The sequence below is a fragment of the Neofelis nebulosa genome, chromosome 6, assembly GCF_028018385.1.
Source record: "Neofelis nebulosa isolate mNeoNeb1 chromosome 6, mNeoNeb1.pri, whole genome shotgun sequence".
Taxonomy (NCBI): Eukaryota; Metazoa; Chordata; class Mammalia; order Carnivora; family Felidae; genus Neofelis; species Neofelis nebulosa.
The window spans coordinates 36,622,463-36,648,851 of NC_080787.1; the positions used below are offsets into that span (position 1 = coordinate 36,622,463).

At 41.9% G+C, this 26,389-nt stretch overlaps 1 protein-coding gene and 1 long non-coding RNA gene across 3 annotated transcripts in view; one reads left to right on the forward strand and one right to left on the reverse strand.

Annotated features, from left to right (window-relative positions):
• RPS10 (ribosomal protein S10) overlaps positions 1-26,389 on the reverse strand; it is a 193,245-nt gene that overhangs the window by 164,442 nt on the left and 2,414 nt on the right. Inside the window, exons 4-6 of one of the 2 annotated variants that reach the window (XM_058733623.1) lie at positions 24,907-24,984; positions 22,327-22,382; positions 21,480-21,571 (exon numbers count right to left, since the gene is read on the reverse strand). In XM_058733623.1, coding sequence (XP_058589606.1) covers positions 21,530-21,571; positions 22,327-22,382; positions 24,907-24,984 — 176 coding nt within the window. In that variant the 3' untranslated portion in view covers positions 21,480-21,529. Of the gene's footprint in view, positions 1-21,479; positions 21,572-22,326; positions 22,383-24,906; positions 24,985-26,389 lie in introns of those variants that run through there. The other variant, XM_058733622.1, reaches the window with a different exon arrangement.
• Positions 1-26,389, forward strand: part of LOC131514069 (uncharacterized) — a 31,911-nt gene that overhangs the window by 4,467 nt on the left and 1,055 nt on the right. The window lies entirely within an intron of this gene.

Sequence of the window (26,389 nt, forward strand, 5' to 3'; positions counted from 1 at the left end):
TCCTAGAAAAACAATTTACCAAAAATAACAAAATAAAAAATTTGAACATCCTTATCTATGTAACAAATTGAATTTGTCGAAAGCCTTCTCACACTTTAGTTGATAAAAATGTATTGACATTGGTGACAAAGATTGACATTGGTGACAAACATTACCATATTAATGTAAGATGTCAGCAATAGGATCTGGGTGGGGTTAGGAACTCAGTTACCTTCACAACTTTTCTGTAGATCTAAAACTATTCTAAAACAAAAAGTCTATTTAAAAAAAAAAAGTCTCCCTACAAAGAAAACTCCAGTGTCAGGTGGTATTTTGGTGAAATCTATCAAATATCCAAAGAAGTAATACTAATCCTACACAAACATTCAGAAAATAGAAGACGTAAGAGTACTTCCCAATTTGTCTTATAAGGCAAAGATAACCCTGATTCCAAAATCTGATAAAGACATTACAAGATAAGAGTTACAGACCTATATTCCTTACGAATATGCATACAAAAAAAAAAAAAACCAATCCTGAACAAAAATATCAGTAAAAATATCAGTAAATATGGGCGCCTGGGTGGTTTTGCCTCAGGTCATGATCTCTGGGGCTTTGTGGATTTGAGCCCTGTATGGGGTTCTGCACTAACAGTGTGGAGCCTGCTTGGGATTCTCTATCTCTCCTCTCTTTCTGCCCCACTCCTACTCGTGCTTTGATCTCTCTCAAAATAAACTTAAAAAAAAAAAAAAAAAAAAAAAAAAAGAATCCACCTACATATACAGGGAAATACAAGAATGCAAGGTTAGCTTAACTTTACAAAGATCAAACAATGACATAAACCTCATGAACAGACTAAAAGAGAATAACTATATGATCATCTTGATCCAGGAAAAGTATTTTATAAAAAATGTTTAATAAAATTGTTTCATAATAAAAATGGTTAGCAAACTAGGAATAAAAGTGAACTTGGGGGGGGGGGAGGGGGTGTGCCCCGCTGGTTCAGTTGGTGGAGCGTGTGATTCTTGATCCCAGGGTTGTAAGTTGAAGCCCCATGTTGCGTGTAGAGATTACTTAAAAATAAAATCTTAAAAAAATAAATATAAAATAAAAAAAAAATAAAATTTTTTTCAAAAAGTGAAACTTCTCAACCTGTTAAAGGATATCTCTCAACAATAACTAACACTATACTTAAAGGTAAAAGGTAAGATAAATCCTTCCCCACTAAGATAAGAAACAGGGCAAGAATACCTTCCCACCACTATAGTAAATATTATATTAGAGAACTTAGTGAAATAAAAAATGAAAAATAAATATAAGGCATAAGATTGGGAAGGAAAAAAAACCATCACTATTCATAGACAACATGAGTGTATATGTAAGAAAATCTAAAAACAAGGCTCCACCCAAAATACTAGCACCAATAAGCGAAATTAGCAAAACGAAAGGAATCAAGATCAATACATAAAAAGTCGGTTTATTGTATAACAAGCAACAAACAATTGGAAAATGAAATTTAAACAAAATATCATTTACAATAGCATCAAAAATGTCAAATATCTAGGGGCACCTGGGTGGCTCAGTCATTTAAGCAGCTGATTTTGGCTCAGCTCATGATCCCACATTTGGGAGTTGAAGTTCCACATCAGGCTCTGTGCGACTGCTCAGAGCCTGGAGCCTTCTTCATATTCTGTGTCTCCCTCTCTCTGCCCCTCTCCTGCCCACGCTATCTCTCTCTCTCTCTCAAAATAAATAAACATTAAAAAAATTTTTTTAAGTCAAATATCTAAAAATAAACCTAACAAAAATCGTGTAAGTCCTGTATACTGAAAACTACAAATATTGCTGAGAGAAATTAAAGAAGACCTAAATGAATGAAGGGGATGTGTCATGTTTATGGGTTAGGAAACTCAATATTGAAAAGAATCCATTCTCCCTAAGTTGATATATATATTCAGTGTAATTTCTATTTTAAAAAAATTATCAGATTATTTGGAAAAAGTAGGTATAGTAATTCTAAAATATACATGGAAACAAAAAGGATGTAGAATAGCCAAAAAATCTCAAAAAAGAACAGAAACAGCATTGATATTACCAAATTTTAATACTTACTGTAAAATGACAGTAATCAGGGTTGTGGAATAACAGTGTAAAGACACACTAATAAATAAATGGAAGAAAATAGAGAACCCAAAAATAAACCCGCACTTATATGATTATTTGATTTTCAGCAAAGACACCTGAGCAATTCAGTGGAGAAAGGACAGACGTTTTAACAAGCGGTGCTGGAATAAATGGATATTCATGTGAAAAAAATGAACTATAACTCTTACCTCACACCATATGCAAAGATTAATTCAAGATGGATTGTAGACATTAACATAAAAGCAAAACCCATAAAGACTTTTGTGCAAAACATAAAATATCTTCATTACTCAAAAGGTAAACTTAAAAAAAAGCAATAACCATGAAAGGAAATTGATAAGTTAGACTTCATCAAAACTAAAAATTTCTACCCATCAAAAGACATCATTAAGACAATTAATAGATAAGTCATCAATGTGAAGAAAATATTTATAAAACATATCTGACAAAAGGATAGTATCCAGGATATATTAGTAACTACTACAACTCAGTAATAATAAAGACACATAACCTAATTTAAAACTGGGAAAAAATATAGATTTTCCAACAAATGATGCTAGAATAATCCATAACAAATAAAAAAGAAACTCAACCTAAATTTCATACAAAAATTAATTCAAAGTCGGGGCGTCTGGTTGGCTCAGTTGGTTAAGTGTCAGACTTCAGCTCAGGTCATGATCTCAGGTCATGAGCCCCGCATCAGGCTCTGTGCTGACAGCTCAGAGCATGGAGCCTGCTTCAGATTCTGTGTCTCCCTGTCTCTCTGCTGTCCCCCGCTTGCACTCTGACTCTCTCTCTCTCTCTCTCTCAAAAATAAATAAACATTTTAAAATATTTTTTAAAATTAATTCAAAGTAGATCATGGATTCAAATGTAAGACATAGGGGCACCTGGCTGGCTCAGTCAGTAGAGCATCTGACTGTTGATCCCATGGGCATAGAGGCTACTTAAAAAAAATGTAAGATATAAAAAACTATAAAACTTACAGGAAAAAAACATGGCAAAATCTTCAGATCTAGTGCTAGGCAGACTTCTTAGATTTGACAAGAAAAATATGACCTATAAAATTTTTAAAAAATGGCGCCTGGGTGGCTTGGTCGGTTAAGTGTCCAACTTCGGCTCAGGTCACGATCTCACGGTCCGTGAGTTCGAGTCCCACGTCGGGCTCTGTGCTGACAGCTCAGATCCTGGAGCCTGTTTCAGATTCTGTGTCTCCCTCTCTCTCTGCTCCTCCCCTGTTCATGCTCTGTCTCTCTCTGTCTCAAAAATAAATAAGCGTTAAAAATAAAAAAAGTTAAAACAAAATTTTTTAAAATGGTAAATCAGACTTCATTAAAATTTAAGTATTTTGCTCTGTGAAAGACCCTGTTAAGAGTATGAAAAGACAAGCTACAGACTGGAAGAAAATGTTTGCATAGGACATATATGACAGAGGACTAGTATCTACAATAAAGAGTTCTCAAAACATAGTGATTAAAAAAACACACAATGGGGCACCTGGATGACTGAGTTGGTTAGGCATCCGACTTCAGCTCGGGTCATGATCTCACAGTTCGTGAGTTCAAGCCTCACACTGGGCTCTGTGCTGACAACTCAGAGTCTGGAGCCTGCTTCACATTGTGTGTTTCCCTCTCTCTCTCTCATGTTCTGTCTCTCTCCCAGCTCATGCTCTGTCTCTCTCTCTCAAAAACACCCCCCACCACACACAATTTGGGGCGCCTGGGTGGCTCAGTCAGTTGAGCATCTGTCTTCAGCTCAGGTCACAATCTTACTTTTCGTGAGTTTCAGCCTCACACAGGGTTCTCTCCTTTCATTGGGGAGCCCACTTTGGATCCTCTGTCCCCTTCTCTCTCTGCCTCTCCCCTACTCATGCTTTCTCCCCCTCTCAAAAATAAACATTAAAATTTTTTTTCAAAACCCACACAATTTAATCAGAAAATGGGCAAAAGACATGAACAGACAGTTCACCAAAGGGGTATACAAATGGTAAATAAATACATGACAAGACATTCAGCACCACTATCCATTAGGGAAATGCATACTAAAACCAACTGAAATCTCACTCCTCACCAAGAGAATGGCTAAAATTAAAAATAGGATTAATATTAAATGCTGGCAAAGACGCAGAGAAACTGAATCACTCATATGTTGCTGGTAGGGATGTAATTTGGTACATTTTACCGTATTCTCTGGAAAACAGCTGGACAGTTTCTTAAAAAATTAAACATGCAACAATCATATACAAACCAGCAATTGTAACTCCTGGGCATTTATTTCAGAGAAATGGAGATTTATGTTTATTCAAAAACCTGTACATAGGGGCACCTGGGGGACTAAGTCCATTAAGTCTGACTCTTGATTTTGGCTCAGGTCATGATCCCAGGGTCGTGGGATCCAGCCCTGCACTGGGCTCTGTGCTGATTGGCACATGCATATTCTCTCTCTCTCTCTCTCTCTCTCAAAAAATAAACATTAAAAAATTAATCTTTTAATTTTGAGATATTTGTAAATGTGTATGTTGTAAAGAAAAAAATAGTACAGAGAGACTGTACTTTTATCCAATTTCTCCTAATGGTAATATCAACACCTTCAAAACTATATCTTTTTTTTTTTTTTTTAGAGAGAGAGAGAGAGAGAGAGAGAGAGAGGATCTCAAGCAGGCTCTATGCTCAGCACAGAGCCCGACATGGGGCTTGAGGCTTGATCCCACCACCCTGGGATCATGACCTGATCCAAAATCAAGAGTCAGTCACTTAACTGACTGAGACACACAGGCACCCTGCAAAACCATATCTTAAAAATAAAATATTGCAAAACACTATCACCACCAGGATATTGATATTGATACAGTTAAGATATAGAGTATTTCTATCACCATAAGGATCTCCCTCTTGCTCTTTATAGTCACACCTACTTCCCTCCAACCCAATATCCTTCTTAACCCCTGGCAACCATTGGTACATACTCCATTTCTACAATTTTGTTATTTCATAAATGTTATATACAGGGAATCATACAATATGTAACCTTTTGGGATTGGCTTTTTTCACTCAACATAATTCTCTGGAGATCATCCATATTGTTTCCTATTTCAATAGTTTATTCCTCTTTATTGCTTAGTAACTAACATTCCATGGTATGGATACACCAGAATTTATCTAACCTGTCATTCATTGAAGGACATCTAGACTGTTACCAGTTTGGGGCTACTGGAAATGAACATTTCTAGTACATTTCTATAAACATTTATGTACAGGTTTTTTTTTTTTTAATGTTTATTTGTTTATTTTTGAGATGAAGAGAGACAGAGAGAGAGGGAGGGACAGAGAGAGAGGGGAGAGAGAATACCAAGTAGGCTCTACACTGCCAGCACAGAGCCCTATGCAGGGCACCATTCCATGAACTGTGAGATCATGACCTGAGACGAAATCAAGAGTCGGACACTCCAGTGACTGAGCCACCCAGGTGCCCCAAAAGATTAATTTCTTGAATGTTCAATTTTATTTTTTTCCAGCTTTGTGGGAAGTATCATTTTAAAAGCTTTTAAAGTTTCATTTTTTTTTAATTGGGCAAAAGATTTAACAGATATTTCATTTAAAAGAAGATGTAAGGAATGGCCAATAAGCACCTTAAAAAAGTATTCAGGGGCACCTGCGTGGTTCAGTTAAGCATCTGACCTCAGCTCAGGTCATGATCTCGGGTTTCATGAGTTCGAGCACAGCATCAGGCTTTGCTGAGAGCTCAGAGCCTGTAGCCTGCTTCAGATTCTGTGTCTCCCTCCCTTCTGCTCCTCCCCTCGCAAAAAATAAACATTTAAAAAAAAATTATTTTAAGTGTTCAACATCATTAGTTGTCAGGGAAGTGCAAAGGAAAACCACATGAAATATACCAGCATGGCTAAATTTTGAAATAGTTAAATGAAAAACACTGACAACATATGTTGTTAGGAGAATGTAGGGCAACTGCAACTCTTATCCATGGTTGGTGGAAACGTAAAATGGTACAACCACTTGTGAAAACTGCATGACAATTTCTCAAAAACTGAGAAATATACCTACCACATGACCCAACAATTCCACTTCTAGGTATTTACCCAAGGGAATTGAAAATATATAGTCACCGAAAATTTGTATAAGAATGTCCATAAAGCCAGGGACACCTGGGGGGCTCAGTCAGTGAAGCATCCACCTTCAGCTTATGAGTTCAAGCCCCAACTTCTTGCGGTTTGTGAGTTTGAGCCCTGCATCAGGCTCTGTGCTGACAGCTCAGAGCCTGGAGCCTGCTTCAGATTTCTGTGTCTGCTCCTCTCTCTGCCCCTCCCATGTTCATGCTCTGTCTCTCTCTGTCTCTCAATAATAATAAATAAACGTTAAAAAAAATCTATATAAAAAAAAAAGTTAGCGACATCCCAGAAGGATGTTGGCAACCATCAATAGAAGGGTGGGTAAACAAATCGAGGTGTAACTATACAATAGAATATTATTCATCCACAAACGGGAATGCATTATTGATAGATACATCAACATTGACGAATCTCAGAAACAGTAAAAATAAGCCTCATACAAAAGAGTCATACTGTATAATTCCATTATAGGAAGTCCTAGAACGGGGAGGACTAATCCAAGGTGAGGAAAAAAAACAAACAAAAGAGAACAATGGTTGCTTTGTGGGTATGGATGATGGGGATTAACTGGGAAGAAGAATGAGGGAACTTTCTAGAATGATGGTAAAATTCTATTTCTTAGAGGTTTGGGTTACACAAGTCCCGTTGTCACAACCCAGAACATATTCTTAGGATTTGTGTTTTTCACCTGTGGAAATAGTATTGAGCTATAACTAATAATATCCATGCTGAAACATTTAGGAGATACAGCATTTTTTTTTTTTAATGTTTATTTATTTACTTTTGAGAGAGAGACAGAGCACAAGCGAGGGAAGGACAGAGAGAGAGAGAGGGAGACACAGAATGTGAAGCAAGCTCCAGGCTCTAAGCTGTCAACACAGAGCCAGATGTGGGGCTCAAACCCATAAACCGTGAAATTATGACCTGAGCTGAAGTCAGATACTTAACTGACTGAGCCACCCAGGCGACGTGGAGACAAAGTACTACTATCTGCAGTTTATTTGGAAATGAATTTTAAAAATAAGATGTAAACAGCGCACCTGGGTGGCTCAGTTGGCTAAGCTGACTCTTGATGTGAGATAAGTGACTCTTGATCTCAGCTCAGGTCTTAATCTCAGGGTCATGAGTTCAGGCCCCACACTGAGATCCACACTGGGCATGGAGCCTACTTAAAAAAAAAAAAAAAAAAAAAGAAAAAGAAAGAAAGAAAAGTATGTATTAATGGATGGATATGGATGAACAGATGGAAGGATAGCAATAAGTGAGAAAACATAGTAAAATGTTAATGGTAGAATGTAGGTAGTGGGAATATAAATATTCAATAATGGATTTTACAGTATGTGGCTAGATTTTCATAAAATGTTGGTTAAAAATGGACCTTGACCTCTATGCCACTCCATACACAAAAATTTATTTGAGGTCATAGACCTAAACATAAAACCAAGACTCACAATACTTCTAGAAGAAAGCATAGGAGAATATTTTCATGACCTCAAAGCAGGCAAAAATTTCTTAGAGGCCACAAAAAGCACAATCCATAAAAGGAAAAACTTGATTAATTAGTTATAGCCTGCTCACCAAAAGACACCATTAAGAAAACGAACGGACCAGCCTGGAAAACACATTTGTAATACATATATGTGTGACAGATGATTGGTATCCAAAATATATTTTTAAATTTATGCAAATTGGGGCACCTGGGTGTATCAGTTGGTTAAGTGTCTGATTTCAGCTCAGGTCATGATCTCATGGTTCGTGAGTTCGAGCCCCGAGTCAGGCTCTGCACAAACAGTGTGGACCCTGCCTGGGACTCTCTCCCTCTCTCTCTGCCCCTCCCCTGCTCGCTCGCTCTCTCTCTCTCTCAAAGTAAATAAATAAACTTAAATGGAAAATACAATTAAACAGATGCCTCCCAAAATCAGACGTAAAAATGTCCAGCAAGCACATAAAAAAAGTGCTTAAGACCATTAGTTATCAGGTAACCATCAACAAAACTACAATGAGATACAAGTTCACACTCGAATAGGTAAAATAAAGACGACTCATAACAGCGAATATCGACTAGCTAGGATATGGAATGACTGAGACTCTCAAATAATTGTTGTATAGTGGTTGTACAATGAAACCGAGGAAGTATTTAGAACATTCTTATTAAGTTAAAAACATGCCTAGTCCTAGATATTTTATCCAACAGAAGTGAAAACAAATTTACACACACACACACACACACACACACACACACACAAATTTGTATAGGAATGTTTGTGGCAGTCCTATTCTTTATAGCCTCAAAATGGAAGTAGCCCAAACATACATCACTAGGAGAGTGAATAAATAGCGGCATATTCATTCAATGGAATACCACTCAATAATAAAATAAAATGAGCTAGGGAGGAGGAGGAACAGGTAATGGAGTACTGAGCTCATGTCCTCCCACAGACAGGACCAAAGCTACAGCTACATGTAGAGCAACTCTTTCTGAGAATGACCTGTAGACTAGCAGAACAGCTCTTCCACAGCTAGGGATATAAAGAAAAAGCCACATCGAAAGGCAGAAGGGGCAGAGATGTGGTCTAGTCAGGACCCACAGCCTGGGCACAGGGACCCACAAACAGGAGGGATATCACCAACGCAGAGGTCCTCCCTGAGGAGCGAGGAGTTCAAGCCCCACGTGAGGCAGCCCTGCCCTGGAGACCTGCACCAGAAAGAGCCCACATAATATCTGGCTCAGGAAATCAGCAGGGCTTAATTCTGGAAGAGCAGGGGGCCTTAGGAAACCAAGACTCTGCCCTTAAAGGGCACTTGCACAAACTTAATCATTGTGAACCCAGCAGTTTGAAAAGTGCCTGGGCCGTATGAGAAGGAAACTTACTGACTAATTTTAGGGCATGCACCAGAGGGGCAAGGATCGGTAGGAACTTTCTCTGGGAATGGAAGCACTGGCAGGCACCATTTTTCTTACTCTCTTTCTACCTAGCTGGATTGGCACTGGTAGGCACAATTTCTCTATCTACCTTGCTAGTACCTCTCACCCTGCTAGGTATTCCACAGCCTCAGGGGGGACTGGCTTCCGTGCGGAGTAGGGGGCCAGCCCCACCCACCAGCTCACTCCAGCACCAGCGTCCAGACATCACAGCCAGCCGATGGGGGGCTCATGAGCCAGAGCACCTGGTTCTGGTGACCAGGACAGACTGCACTTCTGAGCCCCACAGGATGTCTTCTACATAAGGCCACTCCTTCAAGACCAAGAGACATAGCTGATTGGCCTAATACATAGACACAAATACAGAGAGTCATGCAAAATGGAGAGACAGAGGACTATGCTCCAAACAAAAGAACAAGACAAAACTTCAGAAAAAGAACTAAATGAAAAGAAGATGAACAATCTACCTGATAGAGTTCAAACTAATCATCATAAATGCTCGCCAAACTCAGGAGAGAAGTGGATGAACAGTGAGAACTTCAACAAAGAGACAGAAAATATAAAAAAACTAGTCAGTCAGAGAAAGACAAACATCATATGACTCCACTCATGTGTGGAATTTAAGATATAAAACAGATGAACATAAGGGAAGGGAAGCAAAAAAAATACAGAAACAGGGAGGGGGATAAAGCACAAGAGACTCTTAAATACAGAGAACAAACTAAGGGTTACTGGAGGGTTGTGGGTGGTGGGATGGGCTAAATGGGTAAGGGGCATTAAGCGGGACACTTGGGATGAGCACTGAGTGTTATACATAGGGGATGAATCACTGGAATCTAGTCCTGAAATCATTATTGCATTATATGCTAACTTAGATGGAAACTAAAAAAATAATTTAAATAAATAAATAAGGAAAAAAAAGAAAATATAAAAAAGAACCATTCAGAGCTGAAGCATACAATAACTGAACTGAAAAATACACTGGGGCAGGGCACCTGGGTGGCTCTCAGTTGGTTGGGTATTCTACTCTTGATTTTGGCTTGGGTCATGGTCTCATGGTTCATGGGTTCGTGCCCTGCATCAGACTCTGTGCTGACAGTGTGGAACCTCCTTGGGATTCTCTCTCTCCCTCTCTGCCCCTCCCTCAATCTCTCTCTCTCTTTCTCTCTGTCTCAAAATAAATAAACTTAAAAAAAAGTTATAAAAAGAAAAAGATGAGGGAATCAACAGAAGATTAGAGGGTGCAGAAGAATGGATCTGGAGACAGGGTAGCAGTAATCACCCAAGCTGAAGAGCAAAAGGAAGCAAGAATTTTTACTTTACTGTTTTAAATGTTTATTTTTGAGAGAGAGAATGCAAGCAAGGGGAGGAGCATAGAGAGAGGGAGACGGAGGATCCAAAGCAGGCTCTGCACTGACAGCAGGTAACCTGATGTGGGGCTTGAAGTCATGAACCGTGAGATCATGACCTGAGCCGAAGTTGGACACTTAACCGACTGAACCACCCAGGTGCCCCAAGAAAAAAGAATTTTAAAACATGAGGATATTTATTGTAAGGGACCTCTGGGACAACAAACATCAAGTGCGCTGACATCGGCATTATAGGGATCCTAGAGGAGAAGATAGAGGGAAATGGGCAGAAATAGGTAAAGGGAATTAAGAGGTACAGACTTCCAATTTTATTTTTTTTAATTTAATTTTATAATCGTTATTTTTTTTAGGGTTTTATTTTTAAATAATCTCTACATCCAACGTGGGGCTTGAATTTACAACCCTGAGAACAAGAGTTGCAAGCTCTACTGACTGAGCCAGCCAAGCACCCCCAGACTTCTAATTTTAAAATGAGTCATGGGGATGTAAGGTACAGCATAAGAAATACAGTCAATCATATCGTAACAATTTTGTATGGTGACATATGGTAACTAGACTAGGGGCGCCTGGGTGGCTCCGTCAGTTAAGCATCCAACTGTTGATTTCGGCTCAGGTCATGATCTCATTTTCATGGGTTCGAGCCTTGTGTTGAGCTCTGCTCTGGCCACATGGAGACTTTTTGGGATCTTTTCTCTCCCTCTCTCTCTGCCCCTCCCCTGTTCATGCTCTCTCTCTCTCAAAATAAATAAACTTTAAAAAATAAAAAATATATATTACATAATTCCACTTATATAAAATCTATATAGAGAGGTGCTTGGGTGTCTCAGTTGGTTGAGCACCAGATTCTTGATTATGGCTCAGGTTATGATCCCAGGGTCATGGGATGAAGCCCCACGTCGAGTTCCACATTCTCTCTCTCTCTCTCTCTCTCTCTCTCTCTCTCAAATTTAAAAAATATTAAAATATCACAAAAATGGGAATAAATTTAACAAAACACCTTGCACTACAAACTACAAAATTTTGTAGAGAGTGAAGAAGATCTAAATAAATGGAGAGAGATGTCACACGAGTGAATTGAGAGACTTGATTGACATGGTTAAGGAGTCACCTCTCCTCAACCTGATCTATGTATTCAAAGCAATCCCAATCAAAATCATGGAGAGCTAATTGGTTTTGGTTTTTTTTTTTTTTTAGAAATTGACAAACTGATTCTAAAATTTACATATAAATGTAAAACGTCAGTAGCCAATACAATCTTGAAAAAGAAAAATGCTGGGGGACTTATCTGTCTAACAGTCTAAAGCCAATAGTAGTCAAGGCTGTGATTTTGGTCTTAGGAAAAACATGAAATTATACAGAATAGAGTCCAGAAATCGATCCACCCTTATACGATCAACTGACTTCAATGAAAAGGAAAAAATTTCAACTAACAGTGCTGGAACAACTGGATATTTGCATAAAAAAATAAAGAGCCTTGATTCCTACCTGACACTATACACAATAATTAATTCAAGATGGATCATAAACCTATAAACCTAAAGTAAAATTTAAAACCATAAAACTTTTAGAAGAAATCATAGAGAATATTTTCAGGGCCTGAGGTTAAGCAAAGATTTCTGAGTAGGACCCAGAAAGCAATGACAATAAAAGAAAAATATGATAAATTAGACTTCATCAAAATTTTAAAATTCTGTTCATCAGAAAATGGATAGCCATGGGGCGCCTGGCTGGCTCAGTCGGCTGAGCATCTGACTTCAGCTCAGGTCATGATCTCGAGATTTGTGGGTTCGGGCCCCACGTCAGGCTCGGTGCTGACAGCTCAGAGCCTGGAGCCTGCTTCAGATTCTATGTCTCCTTCTCTCTCTGTCCCTCCCCCCCTTGTACTCTGTCTCTCTCTATCAAAAATAAATAAACGTAAAAAAAAAAAAAATTAAAAAAAATAAAAATGGGCAAAATAGTGGAATAGATACAAAGAAAAATATATAAATGGCCAACAAGCCCCAGAAAAAGTGGTCGACATAATTGGTAATCAGCAAAGTGCAAATTAAAACTACCATGAGAAGCCACTACATCTATTTTGAATTTGCATAATCATGCAAATTCTTTATAATTTCTCACTTTATACACCTCTATTAGAGTGGCTAAAATTAAAAAGACTGGCAGTATCAAATGTTGAGTTAATGGGAACTCTCCTACATTGCTAGTGAAAATACAAAATAGTACAAACACTTTGGAGGGCTGTTTGGCAGTGTCTCATAAAGCTAAATATATATCTACCTAGTAACAAGGCAATTCCACTCCTGGGTGTATTTACCCAGTGTGGTAGGCAGAATCATGGCCCCCCGAAGAGGTCCACATCCCAATCCCCAGAACCTGTGAATACATTGCCTTACACGGGAATAGAGATTTTGCAGAGGTTAAGTTAAGGATGTCAAGTTGGGGATATTATCGTGTATTATCTGGGTGGGCCCAATGCAGGTCCTTACAGGGGAAAGAGGGAGACAGGAGATTCAGAGTCAGAGATGTGGTGATGAGAGTAGAGAGCATAGAGACAGATTTAAAGAGGCTACTCAACTGGCTTTAAGATAGAGGAAGGGGCCACAGTATGCAGGTGGCTTCTAGAAGCTGATGAGGCAAGAGAACAGATTCTCCTTAAAGCTGCCAGAGAAAACGCAGTTCTGCTGACCCATTTTGGACTTCTGACCACTGGAACTGCAAGACAATTTTATATTGATTTGTGGCCACTAAGTTTGTGATCATTTGTTCAGCAGCAAATTAAGAAACTAATACACCTAGCAAGAATGAAAACATGTTCATAAAAAACTTTACAAAATGTTCACAGCAGCTTTATGCATAACCACCAAACAACACATGTGTCCATGGGACAGTGAAATGTTCTGGATCTGACAGGGGTGTCAGTGCTCTCCAGCCAAAGACCAAGAAGACACTTGTAGTTGAACAAGGTTGGGTTTTTGCTTGTTGCAATGAGGGAGAAATACATACCATTGAAAACCATGGGGTGTCTCTGGAAGAAGATATTAAGAATGACTTATTACAGGGGTGCCTGGGATGGCTCAGTCCATTAAGCATCTGACTTCGGCTCAGGTCATCATCTCACGGTTCATGAGTTCGAGCCCATGTCGGGCTCTGTGCTGACAGTTTGGAGCCTGGAGCCTGCTTCAGATTCTGTGTCTCCCTCTCTCCCTGCTCCTTCCCCGTTGTGCTCTCTCTGTCTCTCTCTCTCTCAAAAATAAATAATAAATATTTTTTTTTATTTTTAAAAAAGGATGTTTTGTAGGATTTGGGTTTGTGCTGGGTGATTTTGGGGGAGGTTTTAAGGAAGTAGGGCTTTGCTCTGGATCAGATGCTTTCAGGAAGCAGGATGATTCTGTGATTGGGTATCTTCAAAAACCTTACCTAGAAGGAGGCTGGAATGAACACAGCTAATGTGATAACTGGTAGAGAAGCAGTAGTCACTCCTGTTAGCTGGGAGAGAGGATCTTTGGTATTTCAGTGGTTTTCACAGTGAACTTGTTTTTGTCTGTCTTTAGATAAGATCATAAAATAGTCTTGATTTTTTTGTCTACTTTATCAGAGTCACAAAGCGACCTTATCTGATGTTGTTGTTTGATGATGCTATTGATGTCCAAGAGAATGACATGACCTCACTATGAATGCCAGGCCAACTTTAAACATACCAAGACCCAGCTGTAAGGGTGAGGCCAGTTCCTGGATGTCAGGGGCTGGTTTTCTCTTTCTCAGGGGTGTGAGTTATATGGTTATAGCTGTTTGTCAAAAGGATGGAGTTAAGATTGGTTTATTTCAATTTTTACCCACAAATGTCTGTATTAAAAAAAAAAACAAAAAACTCACCATGACTGGGTGCTTGGCCTGGCTGGCCTAGTCGGTAGAGCACGCAACTCTTGATCTCAGGGTGATGAGTTCAAGGCCCAAGTTGGACGTAAAGCTTACTTAAAAAAAAAAAAAAAAAAATCAAGATGACTACACAAAGGGTAGAACATCCACTCAATGGAATAGTACTCAACAATAAAAAGGAATCAACTATGGATACATGCAACCTCATGGGTGAATCTCAAAACATTACACTGAGCGAAAGAAAGAAGACATTAGATAAATGGTTGCATTTGTTTATGTAATATTCCAGAAAACTCAAAATTACAGAGACCAAAACAGCAGTTGCCAAGGTGTTGACCACAACGGGTCAGCATGGGGGATCTTTTTAAGGTGATAGAAACGTTCCATTGCTTCGCTATAGCAGTGTGGTCACTGTGCAGAGCTAAATTCAGTCTACTATTTCCTGCAGGGGTTTGACTCCTTGCCACGTGACCACCATTTCTGGTCACTCCTCTCTCTCTGCCCTCTACTTCCGTCATCGCATCTCGGTCTCTGACTCTCCTGCCTCCCTCTTTCCTTATAAGGATCCTTGTGATTGTACTGTGGCCACTCAGATGATACAGGATAATACGACTGTATAGGATACACAACTATCCCTGTTTATCAAAACTCAGAACTGTACCTGTATAAAGGATGGACTTTATTGCATGTAAATGATACCTCAATAAGCCTGACTGTAAAAAAACAACTGTGTTACGGCTGAGAAAGCCTGGGTATGGGGATGGATATAACACAGGAGGCAGAATGTTGAAGCTCAGTGGTGGGTATATGGTGGTTTATTTTACTCATATGTTTATGTAGGTTTGGAATATTCCATAATAAAAAGTTGTTGCTGTTAATTTTGATGGAAGGGGAAATTATGTGATGGAGGCAAAGATGTCACAGAAGTCAGTTGACTATTCATCCCCCCAGGACACTGTTTGCACATTAATGAACTGATGCCCCTAGATTCTCAAACTGACTTCCTGCTTTTCATGCACTTAAATAAGCTAGAGCTTATTTACTTGGACATTTTTTTGCTGGTACTCCTCAAAAATGTTTAATGCCATTTGATTCTGAGCTTTCAGAATTTTTCGCCCTGTTTTAAGATCTCCTTATTCCCTCGGCTTGGGTATCCTCTGCCATTTAATATTTATTTATTTTTAAAGATGCCCTTTTCCTCACAATGGCCTCTTTGATATGTCAGTAAACCATTCAGGGCTTATTTTTCAAGTGGCTGTTCTTTTGGAGTTGTGCCATGCATTTATCACAGGCTTCCAATAAAGCACTTTTAAAAAGAAATAGGCTCCAGGCTTTCTATGGGCTGTAACTTTTTAAACAATTCCTTTCATTTCTCCCCCTTAATGCCCTCCTTCTGTCCTAGTTTCCCTTTCTAAACTGAGCAATCAAGTGATGGAGTTCCCCCCTCCCTTTCCCGTTAGCAGGCTGAATGTGTATTGTGGTCACTATTGACCGAGTGGTTTACCCATGACCACTCAGTGCCCCAGTGTGGTCACTGTGTAGACCCAGATTCAGTCTACTCTTTCCGGCAGCAGGTGGTTAAGTATTTGCCAACCAGCCAGCACTCCTGGAAGCATCAGTCCTCACCTTTCTATTGTTAATTGGCTATCATCTACAGGACAAAATCCAAACTCTTGATAGCTATAAGAATGGCTAAAATGAAGACTGAACAGACCAAGTACTGATGAAGATGAGAAGCCGCTGAAACTCATACACTGTTGATGGGAAACGTAAGATGGTGGAGCCACTTTGGAAAAGTCCGGCAGGCCCTCAAAATGTTAATCATAGAGTTACCATACGACCCAGCAACTCCATTCCTAATTAGATACCCAGGAGAACTGAAAATACATGTCCACACAAAACTTGTACATGAATGTTCGTATTAGTGTTAGTCATAATAGCCAAAAACTGGAAACTGCTCAAATGCCCACCAACAGGTGAATGGATTAAAAATGTGTGTCTGGAGAGTTCGGGTGGCTCAGTTGGTTGAGTGTCTGACTTTGGCTCAGGTCATGATCTCAACGGTTCGTGGGTTGGAGCCTCACATCAGGCTTTGCACTGACAGCACAGAGCCTGCTTTGGCTTCTTTGTCTCCCTCCCTCTGCCTCTGCCCCGCTCGCATGTGCGCTGTCTCTCAAAAATAAACAAACATTTAAAAAACGTGTGGCATATCCACACAAGGGAATGCACACAGCAGTAAGTACTGATGCAAGCAACAACACTGATGAATGTCAAAACAATGATGCTAAGTAAAGGAACCCAGACTATACAAGAATGCATACTGTAAAATGCCATTTTTATAAACCTCTAGAAAATGCAAACTTCCCTATATGACAGAAAGCAGATCACCGTTTACCTGGAGATGAGGGTGGGGTAGGGTGAGGGATTACAAACTAACAGAAGGAAACTCTTAAGAGTGATTATCTTGATTTCTTGGGCATATACGTATGTAAAAATTTATTGGATTGTATGTCCAAATATATGCCCTTTATCAAATGTCAATTATACCTCATTAGAGCTGAAAAAGAAAAGAATTGAAAATAAGGCAAGTCCTAGACCTGGCCAAGGAAGCCCCAGCCTTCTCCAATGCTCAATGGGGCACCACTAGGGTCAGCCACCATTATTGCCTCATACTGTCTTAGTCCAAACTGTAAGATTCAGTTCAGATGGTCATGGGGACCCACTCGTCACAGAAGACCCACTAGCCTTCCCCTGAATAGTGTTTGCTTCCCTCCTCCCTGCAGGCTACCAATTAAACTCTTGCCATTGCCACCAGGCCATTTACTATTTAGTATTTATTTCTAGGTCTGCCTTCTCTAATTCCGGCAGAACCTCTGTAGTAAGGCTGTGTTTCAGCTACTTTCATATTCCTAATTTAGGCTTGCAGAGATTTTTGTTTTTAACTTTACAAGTGTTCTTTGCACATAAGGAGACAGAGTCTCAGAGACAACTCTTTAGGGACATCATTCATGCAGCTAACAACTACAAAGGAGCTACTGCATGTGAGGCCCTGGGCTGGGACCCTGGAGCAAGGCTCAGTGTCAGAGAGGAAATGAACAAAGGTTCAAGCAGTTGCAACACAGCCTAAGTGAGAGATGACGCGGGCACTAACAAGAAGACACCAAACTGGATGTTGAAGTAGGGGTGGGTTCTGTCAGGAAAAGCTTCTTGGAGGTGGTATTTAATCTGAACAATGAAGAATGAATAAGAGTCCTGAGTGGGGTGGGGTGGGAAGAGTTTCCCTGTAAATGGACCACTGCATGCTGAGAAAGAGAGCAAGCTAGTTTAGCTGGATGCTGAAATTTGGAGGCTTGATTTGGTAGGCAGGTGAAGTTGTGATGGATCCGTCAGGCCATGTGAGGAGTTTGGCATTTGTTTAGATTCTAGAAGACTCTGGAAGGCAACATAGAGGTTTTGAAAGATTTTAAGTTGGGGAATATCTCGTTCACATTTGTGTTTCCAAAAAATAACCTTGGTAGGGCAAAGCTAGGGGCAGGGGACCTCTTGGGAAGGGACTGCAGTGGTTCTGGGGAAGTTATTGGCAGCCTGAGGCACCGGCAAAGAGGGAAAGTTGAAGCAGGAGGACCTGTTACACTTCCACTCCCACTCCCGGCCCAGTAACCTACTTGCCCGTAGACCACCGGCTTCCTTCCATAGCATCCTAAGACCAAGTTCTTGTCCTGAAAACCTAACCAAAAAAAGCCATCTCTCCCCAAAGTCGCTGATACTTCCTCTGGGAGCCAAGAGTGCTTCACACTCCTTGGAAATAGGCAAACCTTGTCCCAAGACTGATCAAACCAAGATCTCCCTCACCTGTGGGCTTTGATACAATTGTCCTAATTAGTGCTTTCAGCAAGACTTTCTCCCATCTTTCTCCAAGGTCTAAGAAGTAAAAGGGCTGATAAATCCATTCTAAGGGTTCAGCATTAAGCAGCAGCAGCAGGAGCCCATGACCCCTCATTACTGTGGGGCCGCTACTGGCTGCTACCTTGGAGCAGTCTGGGCATTAAGCGGGCCTTGGCTTCTGGATGGGGCTTGGGATGGGGGAACTCCTAGCCACGATGGACTCATGCTGCCCTACTGGAGGCCCATCCATCCATGTAAGGAGTGTTCCCGGGGGTCCTCATGTCTTCAGGATGCATCCTTCTCAACATCTTTGTCTCCCAGCACCTAACATAGGTATACGGTAGATCTAGTTAGGACTTTAAAAGCATCACAGAGACTTAAAGCTGCTATTGGCACTACCACAGGGGAACTATGCTTCAGGGAGAGATGGTTTGTGTATCAGGAAGTTTGTGATAAATTGGAAAATGTCTCTTCAGCCGCGTTTCCAAAATCCCTTACAAATCCTTTGGAACCTTTGTTGGTGGCAGTAGTGGCGGTGGGGCTTAGCTGGTGAGCTTCGGGGCTAGTGGACAGATGTGAGGCCATGATGGAAACTGACCCCAAAATTGTCCTAAAGCTTTCACCCACTGATAGATGTGGCCATGGAGGCCTCTCCCTGCACTCCCCCCCCCCCCCGCTTTTTTAATGTTTTTATTTTTGGGAGAAAAAGAGAGAGCACCCTCGAGCAAGAGGGTGAGGGGCAGAGAGGGAGATACAGAATCCAAAGCAGGCTCCAGACTCTGAGCTGTCAGCAGAGCCCAAGGCAGGGCTTGAACCCATGAGCCCAAGTTGGATGCTTAACCGACTGAGCCACCCAGGCATCCCTCTCCCTGTCCCTTGTAACCAGCCACCCCAGATGACCTTCCTAGGCACCCGTAATAATCAACATCCATTTTTACCCCAAAACCCTCAAGTTTTTATAGGAGTTTCATAACCTGACACCATCTGACATCTTTATTTTCCAGTAAATCCTCAAGATGCCCCGACTGTTCTGACCCTTCCCCTGATCCACAAGTCCACCTGTGTGTCACTTCAGCTGACATTCATCTGTCCTGCCCTTAGCTCTGGACATAAACATTTACCTCTTATGTAGTATTTGGCATAGGGACTTCTCTCAAAAAGTAAGCTCAATGCCCAACATGGGGCTTGAACCCAAGACCCTGAGAGCCAGCTGGGTGGCCTGCATATGGACTTTTAAGGCTTAGCTTTGGTTTTGTTTTCCTACTTAGACTGTGAAGTTCTTGAAGGCAAATCTTGAGGCTTCTGTTTCCCAGAGCACTTAACACCGATCCCTGAATAGCTAATCAATGATTATTGGCCGGCAGTAGCCAATCTACCAGGGGAGGGGGAGGGCGCTGGCCGGCAGCAAAAGAGCTGCCTCCAACAGCTTGTTTTTATCCACGGGCTATGACTCTACTTTGTAGAATCTTTGGGTTTTCCCAGAGTCCATGGGTGATCTTGGAGAACACATCCTAGGACTAATTGAAATCATGAGGGAGAGGGTTGGCAAGGAGCCCCAGCTGAAAAAGTAACATTTAAGGGCCAGAAAATCACCAGGGCTATAATGGAAACCCATCTGCTTGCTTGCTGGCTTGGGTGGGAAACAGAAAGGCCGGGAGCTACTAACATTTCACAGTGGAATCCAGGTTAAACAATCACAAGGCGTGTGAACACGGGCAAACCACTTGACATCACTTGAGCCAGCAGAAAAATTGGATAAAAAGCAATCTTTGGCTAGGCAGCCAAGGCCGCACTGAAACAGCTTCCCCAAACACCACCTCTTTCTGCCAAGGCAAGCTTCTACTCATTGGTGCCTCAGAATACAAAGCTCATCTCCCAAAACTAAATATTAAGTGCACATTGGGAGTTGCTGTCGGCTGCCACCTTGTGGTCCAAATTACAACTGCCTATCAAGACTGAAATAGATGGCTACCAGCACAAAACCACTCCAGGAATTTTAAATTTTTACATCTCTTTAAAAAGTTCATTTCTCTGGAGAGAGAATCCCAAGCAGGCTCTGCACTATCAGCAGAGCGTGACATGGCGCTCAAACCCACCGAGATCATGACCTGAGCCGAAATCAAGAGTTGGACACTTAACTGAGCCACCCAGGCACACCCCTTCAGGATTTCAAGGTTACAAATCTCACTTGACTAATTACTGTCCAAATCCACACAATGCTTGGCCTGTAGTAGCTCATAAATACTACTCCCAAGTATCCACACCCCCTTAAGGTCCACTTATTAGTTACCAGTTCTGACTAAAAAACCTTACCTCGGTGGGTGGGCACGTCCAGAGTTGCTAGTTGGCCCAGAGCTGCTGCCTCAAACACTTGGGACTCTATGCCGTGTGCTCACTGCAACCGTCGTCAGTTGTGGTTCCATCTGCAAGCCAAGCCGGCATCTCACCCAGCAAACCTGTCTGCAGTATCGTCCCCTTTCACAGGTTGCACCTTCACGGCCCCTGCCCAACACCGAGCCGGCCATATTGCAGTGCAGGGCCAGACATGGTCCCCCAAAAGCCCTCTTGGTACCAAGATGGCACTTGGCCCTGTTGGAGAACATTGCTGCTCTTAGCCATTTACTCATGTCATATGCAGGGTCACCACTTTCAAAGGCTCTAAAAGACTGGACAAGTGTTTCCTCCTTGAAGGAGCCCTGCGAGAGCAAGAGCTCCAACTGCGGTTATTCTGATTACGTAAAGACCAAAAACTCCCAGGGGTCTTCATATTGCTGGCAGTCTCTTTCAGAGGATTTTGTGCAATCTTGATGCAGTTTTCTCCTGATTTGTGTAAGCCCTAAGCTCCGAGAAGGTTGAGATTTGTTAATTCCAGGGCTAACAAAACAGCTACCTTCTTGCCACACAGAGTAGCACCAGCATGGCCTCGTCTAGTGAAGATGCCAACTTTCCAACTACCCCCCAGTATGGTAACCACGCTGGATGGGACTCAACAGGGGAGCACGTGCTGAAACAGACGACCCGTGTCTCAGCCAACTACTGCAGCTCTAACAGCCACAAGTGATGCCACCCTGGATGAAGACAACTCTTTAGACATATACGGTCTTGCCCCATTTACACCCTGATCCTTATATCATTCCTGTTCAGCCCACAGAATGCAAACCAAACAGGACACAGAAGATTAACTTTTTTCTGGCTACAGATTTATTCAACACAAAACAATCTCCAACTTTACTGAGGTGGCTGACCACGTCCACGACCAAATCCGCCTCTCTGCAAGAGAAAACATATGACATCAGCATTAGCAGGATGCCAGACAGGCCTCATTATCCAATGTAAGGGCTCAAGACTTCAAGCCGTAACTCCCAGCCCTGCTCTTTACTAGCTACAAGGCCACCTCCTAGGCCTGTTTCCACATTTGTAAAATGGGAATATGGAGACCCATTCAAGAGTGTGCTCCAATCACACACACACAGAAGCACCCCCAGCACGGGACAGCTGTGGCCTCAACAGTGATATGCCAGCACCTGCCCCGAGCACTTTACCTAGATCAATTAATCTCACAAGTACTCGCGACAGCTAAGACCATCACCTCTATTTTAAGGATGAGGAAACAGGCATGGAAAGAATGTGCCCAATATGACACCACCAAAAGGAAGATGAAGCACCCGATTCCACACCATCTTGGTCCTGGAGCACAATCTCCAGTTTGTAGTTCTTAAATGTAAGTTTTAGTTCACAAAACTACTTACGGCAGTTAGAATTATGATGCTCATCAATGAAGAAATCACTATGCTGTATGTCATATTGATTTGGGGTCTTAAGGTTTCAGTAACTTACATATTTATAGAAGTTTGTATGCTGTATCTTAATGTAAAAACCTGGTTCATACTTCTCTGGGAGGGGGCTCCACTGCAACAAGGGGTGGGACCCACGACACTACACCGTATCCCCAGAACTTACAGACCCCAGGGCAGAGGCCAGAACAATGACTGCCTATCTACGGAGAGCAAACGGGGGATACTCACAAACTGGAATTCAGTTGCTGACCCAGCCCCGGCCTCAGCTTTCTTGTCGGCACCAGCTGGAACAAGAAACATCACTTTAGAACCATCAGATGAGGTGATCTACTACAGACCAAGGGAAGCCATTTCAACAATTGTACACCATGAAGTGCAGGTAAATTATACCCAATGGTGAATCACTTCTGCCCCGTCCCTCTCCTGTGGCAGCTTTCCTTACGTCATCCTTCAGAACTCACAGTTCAAACTACCGCTTCCTCCAGGAAGGCTGCCCAGACCACCAAGTCTGAATTATGTGCCCTTCATATAGGCCCCCACTTCCCATCGAGTTACTTACATGCTTCAGATCAGCACCTAGCTTACAGAGACAGCGCAATAAAGAAGGAAGAGATAAAGAACATAAAGGCTCACAGAAGGAAAAAGTAACTTCATTATGACCACGGTAAAGAACAAAGATGAAAAGATCCGGTGCTGCCCTGTCCTGTGTGGCAGCCACTGGTCCAAACTGAGGTGTGTGCGGAATACATCAGACTTAAAGACTTGAGAGAGTGCAAAACAATGTTTATACAGATTACATGTTAAAATAGCACCATATTTTATTTTTCTTAAAATTTTAGTTTGAGAGCAAGAGAGAATCTCAAGGAGGTGCCATGCTGTTGGCACAGAGCCCAATGCAGGTCTCAATCTCATGAACCATGAGATCATTTACATGAGTCGAAACCAAGAGTCAGACGCTTAACTGACTGAGCCACCCAGGTGCCCCTAAAATAACATTTTTAAAAATACTGGATTTGGGGTACGTGGCTGGCTCAATCAGTAGAGCACACAACGCAATCTCAGGGTTGTAGGTTGGAGCCCCACATCGGATATAGAGCTTAAAAAATAAACAAATAAAATCTTGCTTCTCTCCCCTCACTCCCCCGCCCCTTCGACAAGCAAGCTATCGTGTTCCCAATGCTGTACTTTTTTTTTTTTTTTTAATTTTTTTTTCAACGTTTTTTATTTATTTTTGGGACAGAGAGAGACAGAGCATGAACGGGGGAGGGGCAGAGAGAGAGGGAGACACAGAATCGGAAACAGGCTCCAGGCTCGGAGCCATCAGCCCAGAGCCCGACGCGGGGCTCGAACTCACGGACCGTGAGATCGTGACCTGGCTGAAGTCGGACGCCTAACCGACTGCGCCACCCAGGCGCCCCCCCAATGCTGTACTTTTGTTCATGTTGCTCTCACCCGAAATGCTCATTCCCACTCAAACTGGGGCTCAGGCCCAACCTCACATCCTCTGGAGAACTACTCCAATCCCCATGTGATGTGACTTTTTAAAAATTTTTTTTACTGTTTATTTATTTTTGAGACAGAGAGAGACACAGCATGAACGGGGGAGGGTCAGAGAGAGAGAGAGGGAAACACAGAACCTGAAGCAGGCTCCAGACTCTGAGCCATCAGCACAGAGACCAACACGGGGCTCGAACTCACGGGCCACAAGATCACGACCTGAGCGGAAGTCAGAAGCTCAACCAACTGAGCCACCCAGGTGCCCAGTGATGTGACATCTAGTAAGAGCAACCATTAACTTTCTCTGAACTAGGGGCTGGAGAAATTCTTTCTCACTATCCAGTAACAAATTCACATCAGATGCTCATGTCTATTTCTTTTATGAAGAATCAGGAACCAGGACACGAGGCAGGTATGTGTGGAAGAAGTTGACAAAAATTCCTTTATACCCTGCTTTCGTATTACAATTAACTGCTTCTCAACAAAGATAAAGACTCTTTAAGTGGCCCACAAAGCTATGAGACCTACACCCTCATCTGACTCTCCTGTCTTCTGTGGTTTAGACAAGCCAGACCAGGTGCCTTAATGCTCACCCCACAGAGAGCTGCTGGCTGACTCCCCATACCTCCTTCAGATGTTTGCTTAAATCTCGCTTCTGTGACTGAAAACCCTATTGAAAACTGCACCATCCCCCTGCTTTATTTTTTCCCTGAAGCATCCACACCAGAGGCAGACTATATACTCATTTTTGCTTACCAGTCTCCTACTACTGAAATGCAATTTCAGTGAGAAGGACCCTTTATCTGTTACGTACGCTACTGTCTCTCCAGCTCCTACAACATTGCCCGGTGCATCACAGAAATATATATATATTGGTTGAATGAACAAACACCTGTTATTCCAAGACAATGCAAACACCTATTTAAAGACAAGGTTTTGAACCATTTTTGCAATAAGAAGAAAAAGACAATGTGAATGGGCCCTGCCCGCAACGAGCTTGCGACACAGGAACACAACCACCAACTAACAAAAGCACGTTGCTTTCTTGAAAGTTTTCAGTTTTGCTCTACTTAAGGTCTTCAATAAAGTCTTCCGTGTCCCCAGTGAAAAGGCCTTTTCTCCTAATCCCATCTATCCAATCCCTGCACAAGGCAAGAAACATAAAGGAATCCAGCTAAAGATGACCTAAAGATTGAAACCAAGAATCTTTCCTGGTCACCTTGGCATTTTCAAGGGCTGAGCCCCAGCCAAGGTGACTGAGAATCCAGAGATCCCACCCCAATACCTCGATACAGATGATGCGTTACTCACGGGGCACAGCGCTTCGTCTGTAGGTGTCTCTGTCAGCTTCCCCTCGTGTGAGTCTTGCAGGCCGCTCTCCTTCCAGACCTAGACAAATGAAACCACACTGTGAACATAGAGCAATGTGGGAACTCTGCTGCCTCCAGGCCAAGAAAAGTGAAATTGCTCTCCTGTTCTCACTGGCAACTTAGTTACGACGAGTTCAAGGGGACAGAACTGACACAGAACTACTGGCCAGAAGTTCTGTCATCACTGACACTGGCTCCTCAAATATGATGGAGAAAACTCACAATTAAAATGCCACCCATCTGCAAAAGTATTGCTTTCTTCTAGTGCACTTCTCAACACAGATACACATCTTCCAAATACTTGGCAAATTAAGCAATCTGACCATTTCTACAAATCTCTGAAGAGCCAAAATTTTGAACTTGACCCATCTCTGAAGTGGAAAATCTCCTGTGCAAATGGGTGGGGAGGTGCTGAAAGCCCCACCTCCAACAGTCAGCATACAAATATACAGGCCACCAAGAACCCTTTAGTCCCTGGGCTGTGGGATGTATGTTAAGGCAGATTAACTTATTTCAGAGTTTCTTTATTTTGAGAGAGTGACAGAGACAGAGAGAGAATGAATATGAATGAATATTCCAAGCAGGCTCTGCACCAGCAGCACAGAGCCCAATGCAGGGTGTGAACTCACCAACTGGGAGATCATGACCTTAGAAGAAACCAAGAGTCAGATGCTTAACTGAGCCACCCAGGTGCCCCTAGGCAGATTTAAAAGGTACTTTTAAAACACTCTCCAGGGGCGCCTGGGTGGCGCAGTCGGTTAAGCGTCCGACTTCAGCCAGGTCACGATCTCGCGGTCCGTGAGTTCGAGCCCCGCGTCCGGCTCTGGGCTGATGGCTCGGAGCCTGGAGCCTGTTTCCGATTCTGTGTCTTCCTCTCTCTCTGCCCCTCCCCCGTTCATGCTCTGTCTCTCTCTGTCCCAAAAATAAATAAAAAACGTTGAAAAAAAAAAAAAAATTAAAAAAAAAACACTCTCCAAAACACTAGAAGTCAATCTCATTCTCTCTACCCAGCACCCTAGAACTTTACCTAGAATCCATGATTAGAATATAAACTATAATTGATCTGAAACACGTCTGAACTGCAGGGGTCTACCCAGACACAATTTCTTTTGATAAACGAAGAGTATAGTACAGTAAATACAGAGACACCTCTAACCTCCACATTGTTCCAAAGGTCAAGTGTATTTTTTTTTTTTTAAGTACAAGAAGTAAGACTGAACCTGTAGTGAGTGGCTAAAACGCATGCCAAGTCTCATTTATGCCAACTAAATCAGAATCTGTGGGGGCACAGACTGTTCTTCCCCCTGCCGGGGATTCCAAGATACAGCAGAGAACCTTTGCTCTACTGATACATAATCCCACGTAACCACCAGAATCCCCTAGGGAACGTTCACAAAAAATAGATTCCTGAGTGCTAAGAAGTC